The sequence below is a fragment of the Periplaneta americana genome, chromosome 16, assembly GCF_040183065.1.
Source record: "Periplaneta americana isolate PAMFEO1 chromosome 16, P.americana_PAMFEO1_priV1, whole genome shotgun sequence".
Classification (NCBI taxonomy): domain Eukaryota; kingdom Metazoa; phylum Arthropoda; class Insecta; order Blattodea; family Blattidae; genus Periplaneta; species Periplaneta americana.
In genome coordinates, this window is record NC_091132.1 from 159,606,866 (window position 1) to 159,632,965 (window position 26,100).

General features: G+C 36.4%; 2 protein-coding genes and 1 non-coding gene across 7 annotated transcripts in view; 1 reads left to right on the forward strand and 2 right to left on the reverse strand.

The window, feature by feature from the left end:
• Positions 1–26,100, reverse strand: part of LOC138691592 (oocyte zinc finger protein XlCOF6-like) — a 145,855-nt gene that overhangs the window by 18,484 nt on the left and 101,271 nt on the right. The window contains exons 1-2 of one of the 5 annotated variants that reach the window (XM_069813716.1): positions 3,481–3,966; positions 1,126–1,223 (exon numbers count right to left, since the gene is read on the reverse strand). The exons of 3 other annotated variants lie outside the window; for them this stretch is intronic. In XM_069813716.1, coding sequence (XP_069669817.1) covers positions 1,126–1,218 — 93 coding nt within the window. In that variant the 5' untranslated portion in view covers positions 1,219–1,223; positions 3,481–3,966. Of the gene's footprint in view, positions 1–1,125; positions 1,224–3,462; positions 3,967–26,100 lie in introns of those variants that run through there. One more of the 5 variants, XM_069813715.1, reaches the window with a different exon arrangement.
• LOC138691595 (zinc finger protein 235-like) lies at positions 4,990–24,906 on the reverse strand. Its single transcript, XM_069813723.1, has 3 exons — positions 24,858–24,906; positions 16,429–16,511; positions 4,990–11,303 (listed from the first exon to the last, which is right to left on the reverse strand). Exon 3 carries the CDS (start codon positions 11,255–11,257, stop codon positions 9,965–9,967), a length of 1,293 nt encoding a protein of 430 aa, XP_069669824.1. The 5' UTR covers positions 11,258–11,303; positions 16,429–16,511; positions 24,858–24,906; the 3' UTR covers positions 4,990–9,964.
• On the forward strand, positions 22,442–22,518 carry TRNAC-GCA (transfer RNA cysteine (anticodon GCA)). Its single transcript has one exon. It is a non-coding gene; the product is annotated as a tRNA-Cys (tRNA).

Here is a 26,100-nt window from a genome sequence, read left to right on the forward strand (position 1 = left end):
CACTCTAAATAAGCTTGTCATATGATATGATATGATATGATATATGATATGATATGATATGATATGATATATGATATGATATAATATGAGATATATGATATATGATATGATATGATATGATATGATATGATGATATGATATGATATATGATATAATATGATATGGCATATGATATGATATATGACAATTATGACTCAATATGATATATGATATGACACGATATATGATAATTATGATACAATATGATATATGATATGATACGATATGATACAATATGATATGATATATGATATGATATGGCATATGATATGATATATAATTATGATACAATATGATATATGATATGATAAATGATAGGATATGATAGGCCTATATAATATGATATATTTAATGGTATGATACATGATAAATGATATATATATATATATATATATATATATATATCATATAATGTGATGTGACATGGTATATGATGATATATTTTATGATATGATATATGATATAAGATGATACAATATATGATATAATATATTTGTCAGCCAACTTTACAATTCACAATTATGGTGGACCATCACATGTCTGCTTTTAGATCCACTATCCCTTCAATACATACCACCCTTTTCTATTAATATATTCATTTTCCAAGTATTATCTGATTACTTCCCATTCTTCTGTTTTCAATGAATTGCTATCTAATCTTCTCTATCCCATTCTATTCTCCCTCCATTCCATTTCTCTCTTTCCTATTAAATATTGCACATTTCCCTTCCTTAATAATTTATATTATTTATTTATTTTATTCCCTATTCTCAAATCTACTTCCTCTTAATTATCATTTTCCAGCTATTTTCTCCGAAATTATTTGTTTACATTTCCCTTTTCTCTATTTTACAACACATCACTTACTATTGCCCTACTACTCTGTCCTCTATTTATTTATGTATTTAACTATCTCTCTTAACTTTACTCCTAAATTTCCTCTTTTATTACCTCTTTCCATAAATTTATTTCTATAATACTCCTACAGTTATAGTATCTTGATACTATTCCCAACCCACAACACTGAAAAAACATGTCATTATACATTGTGATTCGTGTCAGACATAGACTTCACTCTCAATTTACCTCTGATAAGGGCTTCTTTTCATCTGTATCAGTGTTATCACTCCACTGTATAGCCAATGGGTCGACCTCGGGTTCCTTCTTGATCACATCCATCACGACTGAAACAGACAGTTTAGTTATTGACATTAATGTATAAAATACGAATTGCTGATAGAGATTTCTTCACCACTTTGGTAACAATTTATTATGTAGGTCTAGTATATATTTTGCTGGAACCTCCGAATTCATTCATTCATTCGTTCATTAATTTCATTCAATTCATTCATTCTCTCATTTATTCATTCATCCATTCATTCATTCATTTACTTACTTACTTAGTTACTTATTTACTTGCTTACTTAGTTACTTACTTCTTTATTTACTTATTTACTTACTTACTTATTTCTTTATTTACTTATTTATTTATTCGTTCATTTACTTACTTACTTAGTTACTTATTTACTTCCTTACTTAGTTACTTACTTCTTTATTTACTTATTTATTTATTTACTCATTCATTTATTTCTCTAATGGCATGGAACATTAACAAAAAAGTCATCAATTGTCCATTTGATTCATTATCTTGATCCTGGCTTCACAATATTTTCCGGTCTCGGATGTCCTGCGAAGAGCTGGACAGTGCATTAAGTGGTCCGTGTCTATATTTTCATCCAGATTACAGACCTTGCAGGTGGGGGTTTGAAGTAACCCAAACTGATACAGGTGTTTGGCAAGAATGTCGTGTCCAGTTTGGAGCCTGAACTTCGCAACAATTTCTTGTCTTGGCCAGTCAGGTGTGCTATGTAAGGAAGTCTTCCAGGGCTTGGTTGTGTTGTTTGAGTCTAAACTCATGAGGTATTGTTCCTTCATTTGCTTCTTTATGTAGAGTTTAGAGGAGTGGTATGATGTTACTGATTTGATGAAACTAGTAAGCATGGCAGCTTTTTTCGCTAATGCAGCTGTCTGTTCATTGCCAGAAATTTGTCAATGCCCAGGGATCCACTGCAATACAACTTCCTTCTGAGCTAATTTGAGTTTCCTCAGAGTCTTACGGCAGTCATCATCAGACTTATATTCTCGTAAAATTCTCAGAAGTTTTAGAAGGTGAAATACAACGGAAATGGAACATTTTATTAAACCCAACACATTCCTCCTATATCAATGGCATTGTTCTTATTTCCTATGCTGTATTAGTTTCAAGTGTTTCTTGTTCATTTTCGCTGGGAAACTACACAATATAGTCATGCCAGTGAACAATTCGTTCTCTCATTTTAATGTAGGCGTATCCACTTTTATACGCCAAAATTCCTTTCTTATCTATACAGAAAATGGTGAAAAGTGGGCACAAGAATCGAACCCGGGTTTTCAGCTCTACGTGCTGACGCTTTGTCCACTAAGCCACACCGGATTCAAACTCTGATGTTGGATGGAATCCCTCTCAGTTTAACTTCTACCTCTCAATTCCCCTTTGCTGGCCTGCCCTCATGTACTGTGTCACAGAATATATGACAGCGGCACAATGTCCAACACTGTGTACAGAGGGGTCATTCCATTGTAACAAACGTTACATTCTTACATGGATTTGAACACTTGAAATTTTCTGCAGTCAACTAGGTATAGACAAGAGCAATGCTTTGAAACATACTTGGTAATAGAGTATAGTGAGATAATTATATAGTACAAAAAATATGATATTGTGATGGTGCATGTTCTTGGGTTTACAATTTGAAAAAATGTAACAAACGTTACATCAAAGCACACGAATTGTCAAGTTGTGAAAGACTGTTGTGATTCTCTGTTCTTACAATATTATATGTCAGATAAAAAAATACAGCTTGGATCTAGGAAAATTACAGAACTAAATGACATAAACGTTATTAATTATACAGATGTATGTTACTTGAAAATAAGTAAAAACTTAGAGTAACCAATGTTACAACAGTGTAACAAACGTTTCAGAGTCAGAATTGAACAATTTGTAAAGAACATCCTAGTGATAACTTGGAAAAAAAAAAAAAAAAAGTTTTGAGAGTACAATAACTTTCTTACTGAACTAGCACAGTAAAATTTGTGTGGAAAATAAATTTTTCCCTAACTTCCTTAGGTTTAGGAGGCAATGTCCTTAAAACCAGGTCTGGGGATATTTCATCTATATCGTCATTTGTTGGGTACACAAAGTAAGTGCTCTTTCCTTCTCTTCTTTTCAGAAATTGTACACTACACATATTACTTATACAATTGAGAAGGATTGTACCCTACAAAATAATACATCCACCTTACAATTGCATGAATTGTAAAATTGGAATGAAACAGCAGTACAACAAGGGAACAATTCAATATAACTGAAATTATAATTACATCTCAGGCAATATTCACCGCTTTCCTCTATGAAGTATTAAAATGCAAATGAACCACAATTTTGTGATTTCTTCACTTCCACGTTCACAATGTAGAATAACGATTGCAATGAAATAACAGGTTCTACTACGATCCAGGGAGCCGTGATATAAGAAACCTTTCGAAAAATGCTAGATCTATTCTATGAAATCAAGATTTATTCTTACATACTTTTCTTTTTGTTTTATTTCATTTCTTGTATTATTTTCCTATCTCATTTCATAACTTTTCTCCCTTACGGAATCTTGAAGCAATAGTACTTGGGATTCTATGGGTCACTTTCATAAAACTCACTGTTGATATTCGTTAACGATTTTAGGTCTCATACTTCCTTATAAATGGCTTTTAGAGAACCCGGAGGTTCATTGCCGTTCTCATATGAACCCGCCATCGGTCTTTATCCTGAGCACGATTACTCCAGTCTCTACCATCATCCCAACTCCCTGAAATCCATTTTAATATTATCCTCCCATCTAAAGCTTTAGATATTACATCATACACGAGGTTTCCCCTCCTGCAGGAGGTCCTATCCCTCCATGAAACACAGTGACTTATTCATTTATTCACATCTAGGCCTCCCCAAAGGTCTTTTTTCCTCCAGCCTCACAAACTAACACTCTGTACGCATTTCTGGATTTTCCCTTACATGCTACGTACATGTCCTGCGATATTAGACTGCATAGAACAGCTAATTGGTTAACAAAATTCTGTTTCATAAAGATTTTTATGCTCGACCATGACGAAATGTAGTAATTATACACCTGGTAGCAGTCCTTTAATGCATGTCATTAAAGTACAGGTGTTCAGCCAATGACAAGTCAGCTTTGTACCATTATAAAACCGCCAATATCGATTATTCTCGGATATTCAATCGAAAGAGAATTAGCGAAAAGTCACGGAGGCTGGAAATCCAACACTGTCGCAGAGGGTTATGTTCTGTTACTATAATGATCAGAGTTAATTGTAAATAATATTAAAATAAATTCAATTTGTCATCTCGTTTTTCAATTCTAAATAAATTTTCAGGTTATATCTGAGTAATGTTCATCTTATTCTGTGCCAAGGTCAATGAAATTCGGCCTCGGAAAAAATCAATACTTTCGCGTCTGCGCACATCTCACAATTCAGGTCAGTTCACACATAAACATAATTTTGAATACTTTCAAGTTAGAAATATGGTCGAGCATGAAAAGTCGTATGAAACTTGCCTATAATGGTAATTAAGCCGCTCGTATGAAAATTATGAAGCTCGCTTGCGCTCGTTTCATAAACAATCATACTTGCGTTTTAATTCCTACCATTATAGGCTCGTTGCATAATGTACTATTTACAGACTAATAAAAATATTTTACTGATATTATTGGTTTATCAGTCATTTGTTCCAGTTCTGTTATGTTACTTGGAATTGTGAAGCTAGTTTATCTGGATTAAGTGTATACCTTAAATAACAAAGATGCTAAGTGCCAAATTCATGATTCTGAGATACATTAAGAAAACAGTTTATTTGATAAAGTTGGCACGGTACATACAAGACAATTTCACTAAAGAATGAATCAATATGCTGAAGTGATTAACTTGAAACAAACATTAATAGAACTTGAAAAAAATATTTTCTTAAAAAATATTATGAAAAGTGATATGTATCATTTTCATATTAATACTGCTATGTGCCTCGTCTTTTTACCTGTCCGATTTGTTACTTACTACAAAGATTCCTGTAGAAATCTTGATGTTCTTCCTTAAGTAGGTACCAGAACCTATTGAATCATACCTCTCAAATCTTTTAATTTCTCTTCAAAAAATGAGTGCTCTGGAGGAATAGCTTGAAAGAGAGATGAAGTTATATATCTTTCATGCTATTCCCTTTCTTCAAAACTCTGACCTTTTTTCGAATATCCATATCACTGTGTGTTTCTTTAAGTGATTGGAATTTAAATCGCTACAATCTATGCTTATACTCATTGCTTTGGAAATATTAAGAGCCTTGGTACAAATTACAATGTCCACCACAGTTTGAATGTTGAGGAAATCCATACGTTGCATGGGAACTACTTGGAATGGCTTCACCACTTTAGCTCCTTGCACTACATGTTGAAGATCGCTGCGGATATCATGAATTCCACGAGTTACGGACGTGATATCTGGGAGAATATAAATCGAAATAAATAGTGTCTTATTTATTTTAATCCTTTATTGCTATTATTTTGGTATTCACTTTTTAAGCATGAGGAAAATAAAACATGAAGGCAGTTGTAAACAATTACTATCATTTTTATCTCTAATTTACAGATATAATGATATTACGGATGTGACTGTGGATGAGCCTCAGGTATGAGCAGTACAAGTACAGGTAATTATTTATGGGAATTTTCGATTCTTATCAAAATATCTATTAATTTATACATAATGTTCAAGCACTGAGCATTACACTCACCTTAGTTTCATGCTGAATTCTTTATAAATGTAAGTTTAAAAAATTTTAAGAACTGTGTGACGGGTGTGACATGTCCTTGTTAAGATCATAATTGAGTTTAACGCATTTGAGAAAAACAATACTAAGTAAAAGCAGTTTTATAACATAATATTCAAACTTCACGGAATTAAAAATATTGTTAAAGTACCAGTAGTCAATATACAGAAAAATTAGTAATACATAAAATACGAAGTCTTATTTAAAAGTCACTAAACTTGAAAACTCTCCCGCTGTTCACTACAAAAGGATGAGAAATAATTTTGAGTACTTCAGATTTTTTTGTAGCATATGCTGTCCACAGACTGAGGCCATTTGGACACCAGCATCAACCATCACTGAAACTTTTAATTCATTTGCAGAAATGACCCTCACCACTTCACCAGAATACTTTCTTCCTTCAAGTCACAACAATCCACTATCCGTGTATAACATTTATCAACAGTTCCACATAGCTTTCCATCTAACCATATCCTGGTAAATTTGATATGGCACTTTCCAAATCATGACACTCGTTCGAAGAATGAACATCTTGGTATCTTAAACGTTTTGGTTTGATGTCTTTTTTATATCCTACAATATCAATTTTGATGCACCTGTTTTTCCTTTCAACAAATTATGTGTGTTGTGTGGTCAAAAAAAGTGGCTACATTGTATCTTTAGTAGTCTACATGTAACATGGTGGACCACCACTCAGAGTATATTTGTTGATTTTCCAATACTGATTCTTTATTGACAAGAATAATCGAGATTCCTTTAATTTCCTTCTTTGCACAGTCAAATTAGGATGACAGTGACACAAACCTACATTGTGAAACATCCAGGAGATATTTTGGACGAAGTTGATTAACTAAGATATTTTCTTAGTTACGTTTCCCTGTTACATTATTCTTTGTGCACTTAGTGATTTAAAACGTCTTGTTTGCCTGCTGTGTGAATACTGAGGTTTCTCAGATAAAAGTCATAGATTATTTGTTTTATTTCTTCAGTGAACCTGGGCTTGATGTATGTAGTGTCACGTCCATCACAAATAAACATGTCACATCAGTCACATTGTTTTTCAGAATATAAACAATGTCAATTAAAATACGGAAAGCACCATTAGATAGCCTCTGTCAGTGTTACAGTGAACCTGAAACATTATTTTACCAATCTTCAAAATGATGCATATAAACAAAACTAAGACATGATTTTTAGTGACAGCTGAGACAGCCAAACAAAGGTTTAATTTAAAGTATCTAAGAAATGCGTACGTGTTTTCAGATTTTTTAGTGATCTTATGAAGACACTGTCCTTCAATAATTAAGGGCTGATGACCAAGACAGAAACTAACATTAATAATATATATTAGTAGTAGTAGTAGTAGTAGTAGCAGTAATAATAATAATAGAACATGCAAAATCAATACGAAGAGGTCTATGTTTGTCTATGTTGTAGTAGTAGTAGTAGTAGTAATAATAATAATAATAATAACAGAACATGCAAAATCAATACGAGGAGGTCTATGTTTGTCTATGTAGTAGTAGTAGTAGTAGTAATAATAATAATAGAACATGCAAAATCAATACAAGGAGGTCTATGTTTGTCTTTGACTCACCACTCTAGAAGTGGCTATTTATTAATAGTAAAGTTCCATTCTCCTCCCCTTTTTAGTTGCGATGATGGCTCCTAAGCCATTGTACTCCACGATATTTACCGATGTTACGTCGTACGTTTGCGAAATTGATTTCCCAGGTGCATATTTCAAATTAAACTATGCTGTATAAATGAAAGCTGACAACTCATCACTATTGTGACCAAATTTTAAGAGAATAAATTTTGAGAATAATTTTTTGCCATTTTCAGTTTAGTATTTTGGTATGACGTAATCATTTTTTTCAATTTTGAGTTGACACATGAAATTAAGATTTTATGAAGTTAGACTGTAAAAACAAAATGACCGCAAGGCATGACTGTGTGTGTCAGGCTTAAGAGGGCACGGCATTTGAGAGGACGGGAAAAAGTGTAGGCATCGCACGTGAACGGCTCGAGGCTGTGTGTGTGTTTCTACACGTCTTTCAGATCTCGCTAAAAGCAGAAATTTATAATGAACTTTTCACTCATGTGTACGAGTGCATGCCTTTTTTAGACTTCCCCAACGCGATAAACTTTAGTGCGCATAACACAACTAAATGATATCTGACCTGTGATTTTGTTTCCATTTCATAAATATCATAAAAGAATGACAGTTCGCCTTTCAACAACTGCAAGCTATTTTAAACTTCCGAATACAAAGGCAGAAATACTTCTCCAAAAACGTCATATGAATAGTTCTCACAAGTGTGTACATGAGAATCCCTTTCCAATCTAACACACAGAGGGTAGGTCTTTTTACATATTCCGCACTTGATTGGCTTCTTAACCGTGTCAGTGCCTGCTTGATACATCACACTTCACCAAACAGAAAATTGTTCTCCAGAAGCATCGCAAATATATTGTGGCGCCATTTGGAATATTCTGGTTGCCTCGGAAGTGTGCGCGGGGATCCAGCGAGAAGGAAGGCGCGGGCAAACGAAACTCGAGCTTCACTCGGTGCTGTAGCGCGCTACAGGGCGAGGGGAATGAAAACTACGTGACGGCGCGGAGCTGAGAGAGCAGGGGGAACATCTAGAAACGAAAACCTCTCGAAGTTTCGCAAAGCCACGCGAATCGAAGATTCGAGAACGTGTAATTTAATAAATAGATGGGTGAGTGAGTCTTCGAAAGTTAGTCGTCAGTCAGCCTTCAAGCCTTGGAGAGCAGCGAGCAAGGTGGACCTGAGTTGGATGTTTGGTGAACTGTATCTGGAAGGCTTGGGTTCGAAGTGCAGTGAACTGTATCTGGAAGGCTTGGGTTCGAAGTGCAATCAAACTATACCTGGAAGGCTTGGGGTTCGACGTAGAGTAAACTTTTGTGAGCTAGAAGAACTAGCCAAGGCGAACGAACTTGAACTAAGAACTGACAGTTTTGTTCTGCATATAGTTCTTTGTGAACATTAGTTGAAATTAGGAGTGCATTGTTGTTCTTCTCAATAATACACGCGTATTGTCATTTTCGCTGTGTGCAGTGCAATAACCAGTACTGTGTAGCTGTGTTAAGTGGAGTACACATTGTTGACAGGTGTGGGGTTAAAGGTGGAAATAAAAGTTACAATATGGTTCCGACTATGTGTGCGTATTCATATTTCACATGATTAATAGATTGCGAATATTTTCCACATATACAATAACTGAATGCCTGTCGCGTGTGTAGGCGTCCATGTCCATTCAAATGACTCGATTCCGAAAATATCTTTTCATACGAATCACAACTCAATGCCTTTTCCCCTGTTTGTACGCGTTCATACTTTTTCTCATGGATAGATTGCGAAATTATATTTCCACATATATATTATCGTAATTGAACACACTCTACCGTGTATACGAGTGCATATTTTCTTTACTAGCAAAAAAAAAAAAAAAAATCCCACATAACCACAAAATTTCGCTTGTGTGAAGTTGTACATGTTTTTTGTGATTAATAAATCACGAATCTTTCTTTACACATATTTCATAATTGAACGCCATGTCCATAGTATGTATAATAGCATGCTTTTTCACACCACTCCATTTGGAAAACTTTGCACATAAATAATAACTGAATGAGTTCTGCCCTCCGTTTAAGACTATTTGCCAATTGCCGAAAATTTCTGTCCACAGACATCACAACTGAATGCTTTCTGTCCTGTATGTACGAGCATTTTCGTTTGTGTGTATGAGTGCATGCTTTTTTAGATTACCAGATTGCGAATATTTCTTTCCACATATATCACAACTGAAAGGTTTCTCCCCTGTGTGTACGATTGCATGCCTTTTTAAACCACTAGATTCGCAAAATTTCTTTCCACGTATATCACAACTGAATGCCGTCTCGCCTAAGTGACGACGTTTATGGCTTTTCTGATGAGTAGACTGCGAAAACTTCTTTCCACATATATCACAATCGAAAGGCCTCTCGCCAGTGTGTATGCGTGCATGCTCTTTTAAAGTACCAGACTGCGAAAATTTTTTTTCCGCATAATCCACAACTGAATTTCTTCTCCCCAGTGTGCAAATGTGCATGATTTTTTAGAGCACCAGATTCCCAAAACTTCTTTCCACATATATCACAACTGAATGCCTTCTGACCTGTATGACGAAGTTCATGACTTTTAAGATGATTAGACTGAGAAAATTTCTTTCCACATATATCACAATCGAATGGCTTCTCGCCTGTGTGTACGCGTGAATGTTTTTCTAGGTTACTGGATTGGGAAAAATTCTTTCCACATATATCACAAGAGAATGCCTTCTCTCCTGTGTGTACAAGTGCATGCTTCTTTAAACTACCTGATTCCGAAAATTTCTTCCCACATATAACACAACTGAATGCCTTCTCGCCTGTGTGGCGAGGTTCATGGTTCTTCAGATGGCGAAACTGCGAAAATTTCTTACCACATATATCACAATCGAATGCTTTCTCGCCACTGTGGACAAGTGCATGGGTTTTAAGATTACCAGATTGTGTAAATTTCTTTCCACATACAAGACAACTGAATGGCTTCTCCCCAGTGTGTATCAGCGAATGCTTTTTTAGAATACAAGATTTAGAAAATTTTTTTCCACATATATGACAGGTGAATGGCTTCTCCCCTGTGTGTACACGTTCATGGTTTTTCAGATCACTCGACTTGAAAAATTTCTTTCCGCATGTATCACAACTGAATGCCTTCTCCGCTGTGTGTACGAGTGTATGCTTTTTTAGATTACTAGATAATGAAAATTTCTTTTCACAGATATCACAATCGAATGGCTTCTCCCCAGTATGTACACGTTCATGGTTTTTCAGATCACTCGGTTTGAAAAATTTCTTTCCGCATGTATCACAACTGAATGCCTTCTCACCTGTGTGTACGAGTGTATGCTTTTTTAGGTTACCAGATAGCGCAAATTTCTTTCCACAAATAGCACAATCGAATGGCTTCTCACCTGTGTGTACACGTGCATGATTTTTCAGATCATTGGATTTGATGAATTCCTTTCCACATAAATCGCAACTGAATTTCTTCTCGCCTGTGTGTGTGAGTCTATGTCTTTCGAGACGTTCCAAATGCAAACAATCCTCTCCACAAACATCGCAAATAAATGGTCTCATGTGCTTGTGTAAAAGAACATGGTTTTTTGGCCCTGTCGAGTCAAAAAACCACTTTCCACAAATACCACTTTTAAATGCCTTCTCATCGATCTCCATCCACCCATCGTCTGTAATAATGTCGCAGGATGATGGCACTCCAAAGCTATAAAGAAAATATGGTTTTAATTCGAGCAATAGAAACTAAAGCAGAATAAATCACCAGAAATAAAACTACATTCAACACAATTATATTTTACTTAGTAATTAGTAAGCAAAGTGTAGAAAAGTTTGGAAGTATGCAATTCTACTCAAGTGAATTTTCATAAATAGTTTCTTCAGTCGGTTATTTTACGAAGCATTATCAACACCTATGGTTATCTAGTATATGAGTGAGATGAAGGTGAAAATGCAAGGGAATTGAACCCAGAGTCCAGCAATTTGCTCGTGTTGGGTCGAGGGAAAGCCCCAGAAAAGATCCCAACCACATAATTGTTCCAATCAGGATTTGAACCTGGGCCAACTAGTTTCATGGTCAGACAAGCTAACCATTACTCCACAGCAGTGTAGCATAGTGTTAAATTTGATCGATTCTTATATCAATATTATAAAAGTAGTCTACTCCTGATGCATTAGAGTTACGAGAGATGACTACTACATTTGTCTTTTTCTATATATTTTATTTTTGTCTACAATATGGATCTAGGATTTTAAAAGTAAGTAATGAAGTCCATGCAATTAATTTTTTCTTCAATCGAAATTCTGATATCAATCCCAGCTCGTATGGAAATTGTTCAATGTGGTTTAGTTAAAGCTCTCAGATTTGTTAATATATATTAAATCTTCCCATATCCTTTTTTACTCTGGTTTTAATTGTGAACTCATTTCTCAGTTTCATTACTGACTACATATCGCTATACATAGTGCCAATCCCGTGGTCACAAACCACAATTTTTAGCAGATGTCCTAGATCATAATACCCAGATTTCTCGGCCTTATAGGCTTTGAGGTTGTCAGGTTTACTATGCTGTTATCCAGTTGTTACATAAGGAGTCACGTCATTACTCCTATTTGAATTGCATTAGTGACTGTACTGCCATCTCGTGTTCGTTTAGGGTGGACGGGTGGCGATTCTGGCGGTTGTTCTCTTCAAAGTGCTACCGTTTTTAACATAGGGATGAGCAATCTGTTATATATGTGACCTGGGCTGATGTACAAATGATTGGATTTCTCTGTTACAATGCTTGTTGAGTGGCCTAATATGACGAGTGCTGATAGCACATTTTTTCTTAAGACCTGCAGTTATCTTTTGATGTAATACTATAGAATACTATAGAATTAGAGTCTGGCTGGGCGGAAAAGAAGGCCTACTGGCCTTACCTCTGCCAGATTAAATAAATAAATAATCATTATTAATTATTATTTATAGGTCTTTGTTTAAACAATGTCTATACCTGTTTTAATATTTCCCAGCCCTATAATTTTCAACTAGCATTTGTACTTCAAAGAATATGTTATATTTTTTTACAAAAGCTGATTCAAGCTGTCTGGCTAAATACCTGGATTGAAGTTAAAGTTTATGAAATTTTAATTGTAAATAATAAACTAGATTAGGATTAGAAGTCCACTCAATTTACAAAGGCATGAGAATAATTCTGTCGTCGATTTGCAAAAGAGGACATGTACAAAATCACAAAGTATTGGAAACTCGCAAAAACTGTAAGTTAACAAATTAAAATTTTCATATATTTTTTTCCAATTAGATCACTATGGATACATACATTCAGGATTCATATACATTTTAATTTTTTTAAGACTGTTTTGTTTGTTTGTTTTTTTTTTTTTTGCAATTTTCCAACACTTTGTTACTTTGGACGTGTCTCGTTTTGCAAATCGACGACAGAATTATTCCATCATCAGTTAGCTACTGGCCTGACAAATATTTTCTCTACAGATTACCATCATTTGTGCGGAGAAATTTTTTCTAGCAGGTTACTCAATTTTGACTTACACCACTTCTGCTCTGAATGGCTCATATAATGATGTAAAAATAATGAAATCTTAAAATAAAGATATGGAGGGATTACATTATACATACACATAACTAATGCCAACTACACATACAATAACATAAATACAGACATGGAAACCCTACACATGTCCACATCTGTGGAGTAACGGTTAGCGCGTCTAGCCGTGAAACCAGTTGGGCCTGGGTTTGATTCCCGGTCAGGATAAGTTACCTGGATGAGGATTTTTCCGGGGTTTTCCCTCAACCCAATATGAGCAAATGTAGGTAACTTTCGATGTTGGACCCCGGACTCATTTCACTGGCATTATCACCTTCATCTCATTCAGACGCTAAATAACCTAAGCTGTTAATAAAGCGTCGTAAAATAAAATAAATCCTACACATACAACCCAAAAACCAAAAACTCAATACACTAGAACAATATGAAATATACAGACACACTAAAACACACCCTAATCAAATACTCAACACACAGATCAATTTCAGAACACACACACTATTTGACACAACTCTTCATCACACGAATGCACACACACAACAGGCAGTGAAGTTCAGATGACGCCGAGACACAGAAGGCTCTGAGGATGGTGTGAATTAGCACCGCAACAGCTGTAAGCCGCACATGCTTACATAATTAACAAGAATAAGATCGCCATTTAATCAATTATTTATATTCAAGTGTCAAAAGTAGTGTACGAAAGAGTCAATATGGATTATCAAGACATTATTTTCATCCACTTTTAAGGTTTGGATATTGCAAATGTGAGAATGAGAGAAATTTGTTTATAAAGAAGTTAATAACCTCGAAAATTTCTTTCATACATCGACTTATAGAGGGTGTGGCAGTGGGATGTGACCGTTTTTATAGCCTTGTTGTGGGACACTCGGGACGAATTAAAAGAAAACACATATACTGGAAGTAATCTAGTACAATGCAATTTATTAATGTGTGATTACTTTTTAAAAACTACATTTCGTAAGTAGCCTCCATGGCAACGAATACATTCCTGCAATTTGCTATGAAAATTCTGCATAACTCGCCCCCAAAAAAAATTCCGGCACCAGGAGCAGAGTGATCTTACCATCTGAGCTATGCAGTTGTTGTAATCACCATAATGTTATTAAAATATGCGTTTCTCCATAGTCTAAAACGCAGGTAGCAGCCCAATGACGATACAAATGAGAAGAGTTCGGCCATCACTGTGCAACGGATCCCAGCATATTTCATATAGTAAGAGCAGTCAGCGTGCCAAGATGAAGGGTCTGGGTTTGAATCCTGGTGCCGGAACCGATTATTTTACTATATTCCAAATAAATGTACAGTATTATTACTGAATAGTTGTGAATTTGTATTACTGCTACTCCAAATGACAAAAGGCTTTAATATTCTAATTATGTTTGCTTCTTCTGTGTGTAAAAATTTGTGATTCATAAACTATAATGCATTAAAAATGCTTCAATATAAGAATAACGCACATATAGTAATCCATAGTATAGAGTGCGGCACTGCGATATGACTATTTTTATAGCCCTGTTGTGGGAAACTCAGGACGAATTAAAAGAAAACACATATACAGGAAGTAATCTAGTACAATGCAATTTATTAATGCCTGATTACTTTTTAAAAACTAAATTTCGGAAGTATGTCTCGTGACGATAATATTGTACGAAATGGAAATATAAAAACTGTAAATTTATCTTTCGAAGAGGTGGAGAAGTTCAAATATCTTGGAGCAACAGTAACAAATATAAATGAGGAAATTAAACACAGAATAAATATGGGAAATGCCTGTTATTATTCCGTTGAGAAGCTTTTATCATCCAGTCTGCTGACAAAAAATCTGAAAGTTAGAATTTATAAAACAGCTATATTACCGGTTGTTCTTTATGGTTGTGAAACTTGGGCTCTCACTTTGAGAGAGGAACATAGGTTAAGGTTGTTTGAGAATAAGGTTCTTAGGAAAATATTTGGGGCTAAGAGGGATGAAGTTACAGGAGAATGGTTACACAATACAGAACTGCACGCACTGTATTCTTCACCTGACATAATTAGGAACATTAAATCCAGACGTTTGAGATGGGCAGGGCATGTAGCACGTATGGGAGAATCGAGAAATGCATATAGAGTGTTACATGGGAGGCCGGAGGGAAAAAGGCCTTTGGGGAGGGCGAGACGTAGATGGGAAGATAATATTAAAATGGATTTAAGGGAGGTGGGATATGATGATAGAGTGGATTAATCTTGCTCAGGTTAGGGACCGATGGCGGGCTTATGTGAGGGCGGCAATGAACCTCTGGGTTCCTTAAACGCCAGTAAGTAAGTAGTAAGTAACCTCCACGGTAACGAATACATTCCTGCAATCTGCTATGAAAGTTCTGCATAACTGGCCTCAACAAAATAGGTTTGATGGCACTAATTTCGTTCCTTATGTTTTGTTTCAGCTGGATGATGGTGCGAGGCTTGTTGCGACACACCCTACTTTTGAGGTAACCCCATCAGAAGTAATCAGTGCACACTGATCATGGTTCAATGAACTGTCTGCGAAACATGTTTCCAGGACGAATAATTTCACAATTTGGAGACATTGCCTGGCCGCCAAGATCTCCTGACCTGACTGCAGCTGATTACTTCCTATGGGGTTATCTCAGAAGTAGGGCATATCACAACAAGCCTCGCACCATCATCCAGCTGAAACAAAACATAAGGAACGAAATTAGTGCCATTGAACCTGTTTTGTTGGGACGAGTTATGCAGAACTTTCATAGCAGATTGCAGGAATGTATTCCTTGCCGTGGAGGCTACTTACGAAATGTAGTTTCTAAAAAGTAATCAGACATTAATAAATTGCATTGTACTAGATTACTTCCAGTACATGTGTTTTCTTTTAAGTCGTCCTGGGTCTCACAACAGGGCTATAAAAACCGTCATATCCCACTGCCGCACCCTATATATTGAGATTGATGGGTACATGGGTGGATATATGTATGTATGGATAGACGGAAGGCTGGAAACATAGACAGAGCAACACATACACAGAGACAGATAAACGAATAGATGGACAGACAGGAAGAGACAGAAATATGATAGACAAATACGCAGAGAGACATACAGACAGATTTACACGAAGATATGGCAATTGGGAGACTTTCATTTGAACAATTATTATGTTGAAACTAATTACAAATGTTTATTCTTCATCATTATTTAAATAAAGCAGAGAAACCAACAACGAAGTAAAGGCTCACACTGTTCACTCACCTCTCAGTAAAGATTTCATCCTCTTTTGCTGTTACTTCTAGTTTGACATCCTGCTCCACTTTATTTAATTCGCGTGGCTCCTCCTGCAAAAGATTATATAAAACGACACTATACGAAAATAATAGTTGAAGAATCAATGAGCAGCAGTTTATATGGTGTAGACATATTTCACAAAAAATTTCTAAATACACCAAAACAATGGGAATAATTAACAAAATTATGAAACCTTCCCTAGTACAAAGACATACTAGAATTCGCCTATACAAGACCTTGGCGAGACCTGTACTTTGTTACGGCAGTGAGACATGGACATTGAGGAAGAAAGACGAAAGCAGAATAACGGCCAATGAAATGAGATTTATGAGATATACAGTGGGATATACGAAATAGGATCACAAACGCAATGAAGATGTAATGGAAGAATTACAACTAGAACCTGTAATTAATCACGTAAAACATTATCGGAACAACTGGATAAATCATCTGCATCGCATGCGTAGAGATAGAATCCGAAAAGTCATGCTCCACTATCATCCAAACGGGAAGAGATCTCTCGGTCGTCCAAAGCGCTGGATTGAAAATTCAACTGTGAGATCGTAACAGGCTTTATGGCCTAATACTTGAAGGGAAGAAGAAGAAGACTTCTTAATGTAGTAAAAAGTTCAAACACTGTCGATGAAAAATGCTAAAGAAGTTTTTTATTTATTTTAGTAAGTTATTTTACGACACTTTATCAACATCTTAGGTTATTTAGCATCTGAATGAGATGAAGATGATAATGCTAGTGAAATGAGCCCCCGAAAAAACCTCAACCTAGTAACTTGCCCCAACAGGGAATCGAACCAGGGCCATCTGGTTTCGCGGCCAGACATGCTAACCGTTACTCTACAGGTGTGGATCTCTTGCAGCAGCAGCAGCAGCAGCAGATCCTTTCACTCCTTGGTGGACCATAAGGCCATAGCGCATCAATGAGAGCTCTCCATATGACCATGTTTGTCTGATACTATCCAGCTCTTTGTTTACAGATCATCTCCAAGACTGTCTTGGGCATCCCGCCTTCCAAACACCCTGAGGGTTCCACTCCAAAGCCTGTCGTTCAATTGCATCAGATGGCTTTCTTAAAGAATGACCAATCCATTTCCATTTACGCCTTTTAATTTGGATTTCAATGGGTTTCTTCATTGGCTAGTTTCCATAAATTTTCATTGCTTATTATTATTGGCCACTAGATATTTAAAATTGTTCTCAGACATCTGTTTATAAAGGCTTGTAATTTTGTGTTAAGAATATTACTAGTAAACCAAGTTTCAGACCCATACATGTGTACAGCGTTTATATTGCTTCTGAAAATTTTAATTTTGTGCATCTAGAGACGTAATTATTCTTCCAAATAGGATAAAGTTGGACGAATATGTACCTCTACGGTCGCTGGTCAGACCTTCAGACTGTCACGCAGGCAGCCCTGGGTTCGATTCGATTCATTGAAATAATTAATAGTGACACTTTTGGCGGACAAGGTAGTAGTTGGGGTTTTTTCCAGGGTTTTCCCGTTTTTTCCCAAAATTTGGCATTTACATCATTCCGTCAACATTTCTCCATTTCATTATCATTCCGTAGCATTCCCCAAATGCCAGCTGGCGATGCATGGAGGGGGTTGGCCTAGGGAAGAGTGGGGTTGCCTACTCGAAATGTGGACCAGAGAACCTAAGTGTGGTCGGCCGGTGTGGGTTTGGGAATGAGTCACCAGAGGGCTAGCTCCATAAATCTGAACAAGGTCGCAGGGCTGGGCCATAGTACCCCCTCCATTAAATTAAATTCAATTCAATTCAATGGACAGTTCTCACTGAGCGACGAGTGGAGCTGGATGTGAATGACCGCGTGCCGTATAAAGTAGCGAAGAGAAAATAGTACAAACAAATTGTTCTAAAGTTTAAAGAATTGTGAAGTGAGTGTTTCAAGTAAAATGGATCTGGAAAGTCTTAGGGAAAGCATCGTTAAAATTAATAAGAAGATAGAAGAATTGCAAGAGGAGAACATGATGTTGAAGAGGAAAGTGAAAGACTTAGAAGAAGAGAAGCGGAAGAATAATTTAGTATTTTTCGGGATCGAAGAACAGGAAAGACAGCAATCTTGGGAAACATGAAGTGATACTGACTGTGTCCTGGGAGGGGATGGGATTAGATATTAGTAACGGACAAGTGAAAGAGGTCTACAGAGTGGGACATGGGGCTAACCGGCCTATACTAGTCAAATTGGCGAACTTTATAGTAAAGGATATGATAATGAGCAAAAAGAGTGAGTTAAAAGACTCTAATATTAGCATCGATAGTGACTTTGATTATGAAGTGAGGTGCAGGAGGAAAGAGTTAGTGCCTTTTTTGAAAGCGGCAAGGTCAAACAGTCACTATGTGAGGCTAGTGAAGGACAAGTTAAAAATTAATGGCGAGACTTTCGACGTAGAGTTATGTTTGGACAGCGTAAATAAATCTGGAATAGGTGAAAATATAAGCGAAGAAAAAAGAAAAATGCTTAAGGATAAAGTAATGGGGATAGTGAAAGAAAACTCATTTAGTACGAGGAACGAAGGCGTGAAGAGCAAGAAACCTGACATGCTAGAGAGTGCGGATGTCGGAGTTTTGTCGAGGACAGCAAATTCCGATCGAGAAGCATGCGGCAGATCGACGACCCCGGCCCGGTGGATGACGAAAGGTGAAGAGAGAGGGAAGACCGTGAGGAGTCGAGAGGGGAAAAGTGGCATGAACGTATGGAAGAAATCTGTAGTGACGTCACCACAAGGTCACAACAAGAGTGTAATGTGTCAAACGAATAAGAGCGGTAATGTAGACGTGTGTGGTGTCAGCGAAAGAAATGAAGGCAACATGAGCCAACAGCTGGGAAAGGTTAATGTGCAAAAGAAAGTCGATAGGGATAAGAAAGAGGGGTTAGGGGTAAGAAGTGAAAGTATAGAGAAGGTATATAGGAAATAAGGCTGAGAGCAGCAAGGACAAACCAGCATACAATCTAAGGAAATGGTGTGTCAGTGGAATGAAGGATTAATTAAGGGTGCAGTGAATATGGGTGAATAGTGTTTAAGTATGAGAAAGGTCATGATGAGTTATTTAATTAGTAGGACGTATTGTAAATACAGGAAGAGTAGAGGAGCTGCAAGTAGGACTAGACTAGATAGGCAGACCTATCTGTAGGACAAAGAAGTAATATAGATAGATATAAAGCAAATAATAGAGGGTAGGCTTAGTTAAGACTATAGTAAAGTAAAATGATTGTAGTGATATGTTAAATAAGATGGGTCTGTGAAAATGCTGAGTAGAAAAAGTAATTGTTACGTTGTTATTAGGAATAGGAAATAGTAGAAAGTAGGAGTAGAGGGAAAGAAGGAATATTTAATAAATGCAGAAATATAGGAAGTGTGGTGAACGAACATGAAAGACATAGTGGGTGAACATTAATTGATGAAGAGATGTCGGTCATTAACATCGGGTATTGTGCAAGTTGTAAATAGTATATGGAAGGGACTGCTGGCCCGAATACTATAATGTCAAGGGCCAGCAGGACCAAAGGTTTGAGTGAGAATAAACCATACCATACCATAGCATACCAATTCATGGACGAATATGGAATTTGCTCTCTTTATTCCATTAATAACATCATCAAATGTTCCACCAGTTTGACTAAATGTACTCCCGAGATAAGTGAACGAAAAAAAGGAGTAAATCTACTGACATGAGCCTGTCGCATTTAACGACAGTGAAATGCAATCGACCTGGGCTGGGATCGAACCCGCAACTTCGGGCACAGAAGGCCACCACTCTACCTACTGCGCAACCCATATTCTGGAATGGTCATATGTGAGTAGGATTCAGGAAGACTAAGTTGACAATATATAAAATTGTTTCCGTAAAATTGATAATGAAAGTTTAGAACAATTTCAGTTATTTGTGGATTTATGGCAAGCATAGAACTAATTTAAACAAATGAAGGTGTGTAAAACTTTAAAAGAATTTGAAAATCCAGGGAAAATAATTCCCATATTGTAAACAAAAATGGAATTGTCTGACGTGTCAATATTCACGCGGACTTTCCTGCCTACTATTACGTATCGTTACTTCACTTATGACATTTAAACTTTTTACTTTTTCAAGTCAGGTTTGATATTATTGTTCCCAAATCAGTCTGTAGATTTACTGTAGGAGTCAAGTCGATGACATGATTAATTCTTCCTCCCCATGTAACAGTCAAAGTGAAGTTGCTACTGTAGAGTGGAGGAGGAGACAACATAATTCTGAAGATGTCTTTGTGAATTGTGACGTTCATTAGTATATACCACCAGTTGGTGCCAAGAAATAAGACAACAGTCATGTGGACTTTAGCTATCAAAGGAATTTAAAAAGAAAACTTACAAGAAATCTAATTAACTGCACTTCATATATTCATATATGAAGTCTCGCCGTCCTCAATGAATAATCAAGACTACATGTAGAGAGTGTTAGTTGAAAGCCCGGAGGGAGGCCGAGACGTATATGGGAGGATAATATTAAAATGGATTTAAGGGAAGTGGGATATGATGATAGAGACTGGATTAATCTTGCACACGATAGGAACCAATGGCAAGCTTATGTGAGGACGGCAATGAACCTCCTCAAAAGCCATTTGTAAGTAAGACAACATATAGATACCTATTAATTTGAATCGAACCCAGGACCTCTCAGCCCTGTGCGCTGAGTGCTCTTTCCAACTGATATAAGCGGGGACAGGATCCACGGTGCCAGCCAAACTCTCCTCATATAATAGGTATCTACATGTTAACATAAAATAGTAGTCTTGATTATTCAATGAGGACAGCAAGACCCCATATATGAATATATACTTACTTACAAATGGCTTTTAAGGAATCCAGAGGTTCATTGTCGCCCTCACATTAGCCCACCATTGGTCCCTATTCTGAGCAAGATTAAACCACTCTCTACCATCATATCCCACCTCCCTCAAATCCATTTTAATATTATCTTCCCATCTACGTCTCGGCCTTCCCAAAGGTCTATTTCCCTCCGGCCTCCCAACTAACATACTATGTGCATTTCTGGATTCGCCCATACGTGCTGCATGCCCTGCCCATCTCAAACGTCTGGATTTAATGTTCCTAATTATGTCAGGTGAAGAATAAAATGCGTACAGTTTTGTGTTGCATAACTCTCTGTTCCTCTCTCAAAGTGAGAGTCGAAGTTTCACAACCATAAAGAACAACTGGTAATATAACTGTTTTATAAATTCTAACTTTCAGATTTTTTGACAGCACACTGGATGATAAAAGCTTCTCAACCGAATAATAACAGGCATTTCCCATATTTATTCTGTGTTTAATTTCCCCCCAAGTATCATTTATATTTGTTACTGTTGCTCCCAGGTATTTGAATTTTTTCACCTCGTCAAAGAATAAATTTCCAATTTTTATATTTTCATTCCGTACAATATTCTGGTCAGGAGACATAATCATATACTTTGGCTTTTCGGGGTTTACTTCCAAACCTATCTCTTTACTTGCTTCAAGTAAAATTAACGTATTTTCCCTAATCGTTTCTGGGTGTTTTCCTAACATATTCACGTCATCCGCATATAGAAGAAGCTGATGTAGCTCATTCAATTCCAAACCCTCTCTGTTATCCTGGAATTTCCTAATGGCATACTCTAGAGCAAAGTTAGAAAGTAAAGGTGATAGTGCATCTCCTTGCTTTAGCCCACAGCGAATTGGAAACGCATCTGACAGAAACTGACCTATACGGACTCTGCTGTACCATATATGAATATATGTACAATATATCAATGTTAATATATGTATATACCAATGTTAACAGTATTCAACAAAACTGTTGTTAAATATGGCCATAAAGTCATTTGAATATGCAATCCTGCATACATGACTTATATATGTCTAGAATGCAGGTAGTAGGTCATTGATGATACAAATAGGAGAGTTCGGCCGGCACCATGGATCGTGTCCCGGCATAGCTCAGTTGGAAAGAGCGCTCAGCGCGCAGAGCTGAGAGGTCCCGGGTTCGATTCCCGGTGCCGGAACTAATTTTTCTCAAATTAATAGGTATTTAACTGTACTTCCTACACCAGGCACAGAAGACAAGTTTACTCACATACCGCCAGAGGTCCACACCTGTGGAGTAACGGTCAGCGTGTCTGGCCGCGAAACGAGGTAGCGTGGGTTCGAATCACGGTCGGGGCATGTTACCTGGTTGAGGTTTTTTCCGGGGTTTTCCCTTAACCTAATATGAGCAAATGCTGGGTAACTTTCGGTGCTGGACCCCGGACTCATTTCACCAGCATTATCACCTTCATTTCATTCAGACGCTAAATAACCTAGATGTTGATACAGCGTCGTAAAATAACCCAATAAAATAAAAAAAAAATACTGCCAGAGTGATTGAGATTTCACCACGCCATTAATGGCTGGCCATTAAATTACAAGTGGAGATGATAAAAATGATCAGTGGTAATTAAAAATTCGAAATGGATATGATTTAGCGGAAGTTTAACGTTGCAGTCTCTACCAGAAAAATTGGCAAGGAGAAAATTCACGGACTACAGGATGAAGAAATGTACAGCAAGAGAGCAACAATCGTATGCTGTGGTCACCTGCTTGTAGCAGCTAGAGCTGCATAAGAGCGCTTAGAACCGGTTTTCATTCGACTGGTCAGAGAGCATCCGTAAAGATACAGCATCCGACTGAATGTTCGAATTGCAACCAGCTGCCCCTGATGTTTTTCAGGCTAGAAAGAACACTGACATTTTCTGAGTACACAAAGGGAGTAGAATTGAAGAAAATTTACCATGTGTAATTTTTAAAATGTATTTGATGGGCAGGGCATGTTGCACATACGAAGGGTACACGGGAATAACGATCAAGGTCCATTTTAAAAAGTTTCGAGAAAAACGAATTATAAAATTTAAGCACTTAATACTTTGTTATGTGTGTATTTAATAGAAATTGACGAAGTGGAATGTCAAGAACGATGATTTCTTATTACTAGCTAGACACATGATAGTACTTCTTTTCCACTATAAGACAGCATTATTAACTCAATTTCGATTTTTGATGGACCTTGATCGTTTTTCCCGTGTACCCTTCACATGGGTAGATCCAGAAATGCATATAGTGTGTTAGTTGGGAGACAGGAGGAAATAAGACCTTTAGGGAGGCCGAGACGTAGATGGGAGGATAATATTAAAATGGATTTGAGGCAGATGGGATATCATGATAGACTGGATTAATCTTTCATAGGATAGGGACCGATGGTGGGCTTATGTGAGGATGGTAATGAACCTGCAGGTCCCTTAAAAGCCATTTGTAGATAAGTAGGTATTTTCTTAATATAGGCCTACTTATTGATTGCATACTTTATTACACTTTTCTTCATAACATATATGGATGACTAAATGGACACTGGTAACAGCAAAGGAAATAAGTGTAATGCATAATATGAAATCTGGTGTGTAAAGAAATGCAAGAATAGAATAAATTACAATTACTTACTGAATAGAAGAGAAAATAAGTACCTAATTTTATTATAACGTTTATACTTTAAACTCAAAATGCATATCTCTAAAACAGTAGTTGTTAATGCCTCTTAATTACTCTAATCAGATGCATAATTTCATTAATAAATCATTTTTAAAAATATATGTTTTGCTCTTGACGATACCAACTGTAATACCTGAATGAATGAATGAATGAATTAATTAATTAATTAATTAATCGATTAAAGAATGAATGATCCAATCAGTGAATCACTGAATCAGTCAATGAATCCATGGATGAATGAATCAACAAGTTGATGGATGGATCGACGTATTATTGATTGTGGTGAGAGAAGAATTATCATTTAAATAGTAGGCCTACACGATGAGAATTGCGTCCTTGCAAGGGCTCTTGGAACTCAAGGATGGTTCAGTGTGGTCTACCTTTGCTGTCCACTCACAAGGAGTGAGAAATAACTCGAATATTCGTTAATCCTTTGCAGCACAAATTAATTTTTTATGTTTTTCATTTCATGGCTCATAACAAAGCTTCCATCAATATTTTTCAATATTTTAACTCTGCACACAATTTCAAAACATAGACGGCACCTCTATGTATACTCAAGAGGTGGTTCCTTGGTGGAATATCTGTGTCACAATATTTAGAAAGAAAGAAAACGGTGGTTCTTCTGAACAACCACTATGTTGCAAAGGATTAAACCGAAACTGTGACACTCCGCGAGATGGAAGAGCTTTGCATACTGACTACAGCGCCAGGCGTTCCATAGCAATATATAATTTCTATTTTTCATAACCGATTGTGCACGACTCTAGAAACAGACACATCAGCCAGTAAATAACACAGTGAGAACTACCGACCAACATACTTCATAAACTGCACTCTCCTCAGCTTCACTCTTCACAACGGGGAAAGTCTGGCACAGGAGTTTCTTCAGTTATCGCTGATATCAGATCATAACTTTTGTCCATACATTCCTTCTTTATTCCAGTCATGTTTAGATCTAATACATTTTCTTCCTGCAACACACAACTCATAATAATTATGTAATATATCACATGTAGTTGTTCATGAAACACCTGTGACTATTTTTAATAACTCTTCACACTATTATGTGAAATATCGGGAGGAGCATCAGCAACTCATGTACAAAAAATTTCTGTTCCTCAAAACTCAGCCTTAAGATTATGCCTAGGAGTACCAAACACCACATTTCCCCTAGAAATTGAATGTAATAATCAACCAATGAGACACTATGTATTACAAAAGGATCTAAAAAAACATTTAAAATTGCAAGCCTCATCCAGATCTCAGATGTTCTTCAAATATCCTGTGTAATTTCTACAAAATAAACAAAGAAGAAATACTAGTCTATATCACAGACACACTCATTGCTAAAACTCCAGTTGTGAAAGAAATTCTTCCATGGAAATAGGTGATTCCAGAACATAGCATACAAATTCCAGGAAATCATTCCAAATATGATCCTCCATACATTCTTAAGTTAGATGCCATGGAACTACTCTGAAGCATATATAAGGATCACCTTCAAATTTATACAGATGGATCTCTAAATCCTAATAATGAGACATCAGGAGCAGGGTATTATATTCCAAAACATCAAGAAAGTTATTTCATACCATGTTTATCCTCTTCCAGTCTTGACATTGAATTGCTAGCTATTGATGCTGCTCTTCAGTGTGTTACTAAAATTTCTGAAAAATCTATTTGCATACTTACCGACTCCAAGGGGGCTATATTTAATATAATTAAATATGTACCAAAAATATATGCACATAGAATTATTCCAATTCAGAAACAACTAAGTAAACTAAAAGAACTCCAAAAGGTAATAAAATTTCAATGGATACTTAGTCATTGTGGTATACCTGGGAACAAAAAAGTCGATAATATTGCAAAAAGTAAACATATATGCAACCAAGACCTCTTCAATTGATATCTCTATCCAGTGCTTTTGCTTCAGTAAAGTCTCATTTTATAAGCCTATGGATCAACAAATGGCTCTCTTCTGACAAAGGAAAAATTTTACAGTCCGTACAAAAGAAACCAAATGACCTGGAAATGTACAAAAACTTGGCCAGACATGTTCA

What these genes read in the sequence shown, in the direction of transcription:
- LOC138691595 (XM_069813723.1), bottom strand. Translation starts at nt 11,257, where the DNA reads ATGGAGATCGATGAGAAGGCATTTAAAAGTGGTATTTGTGGAAAGTGG.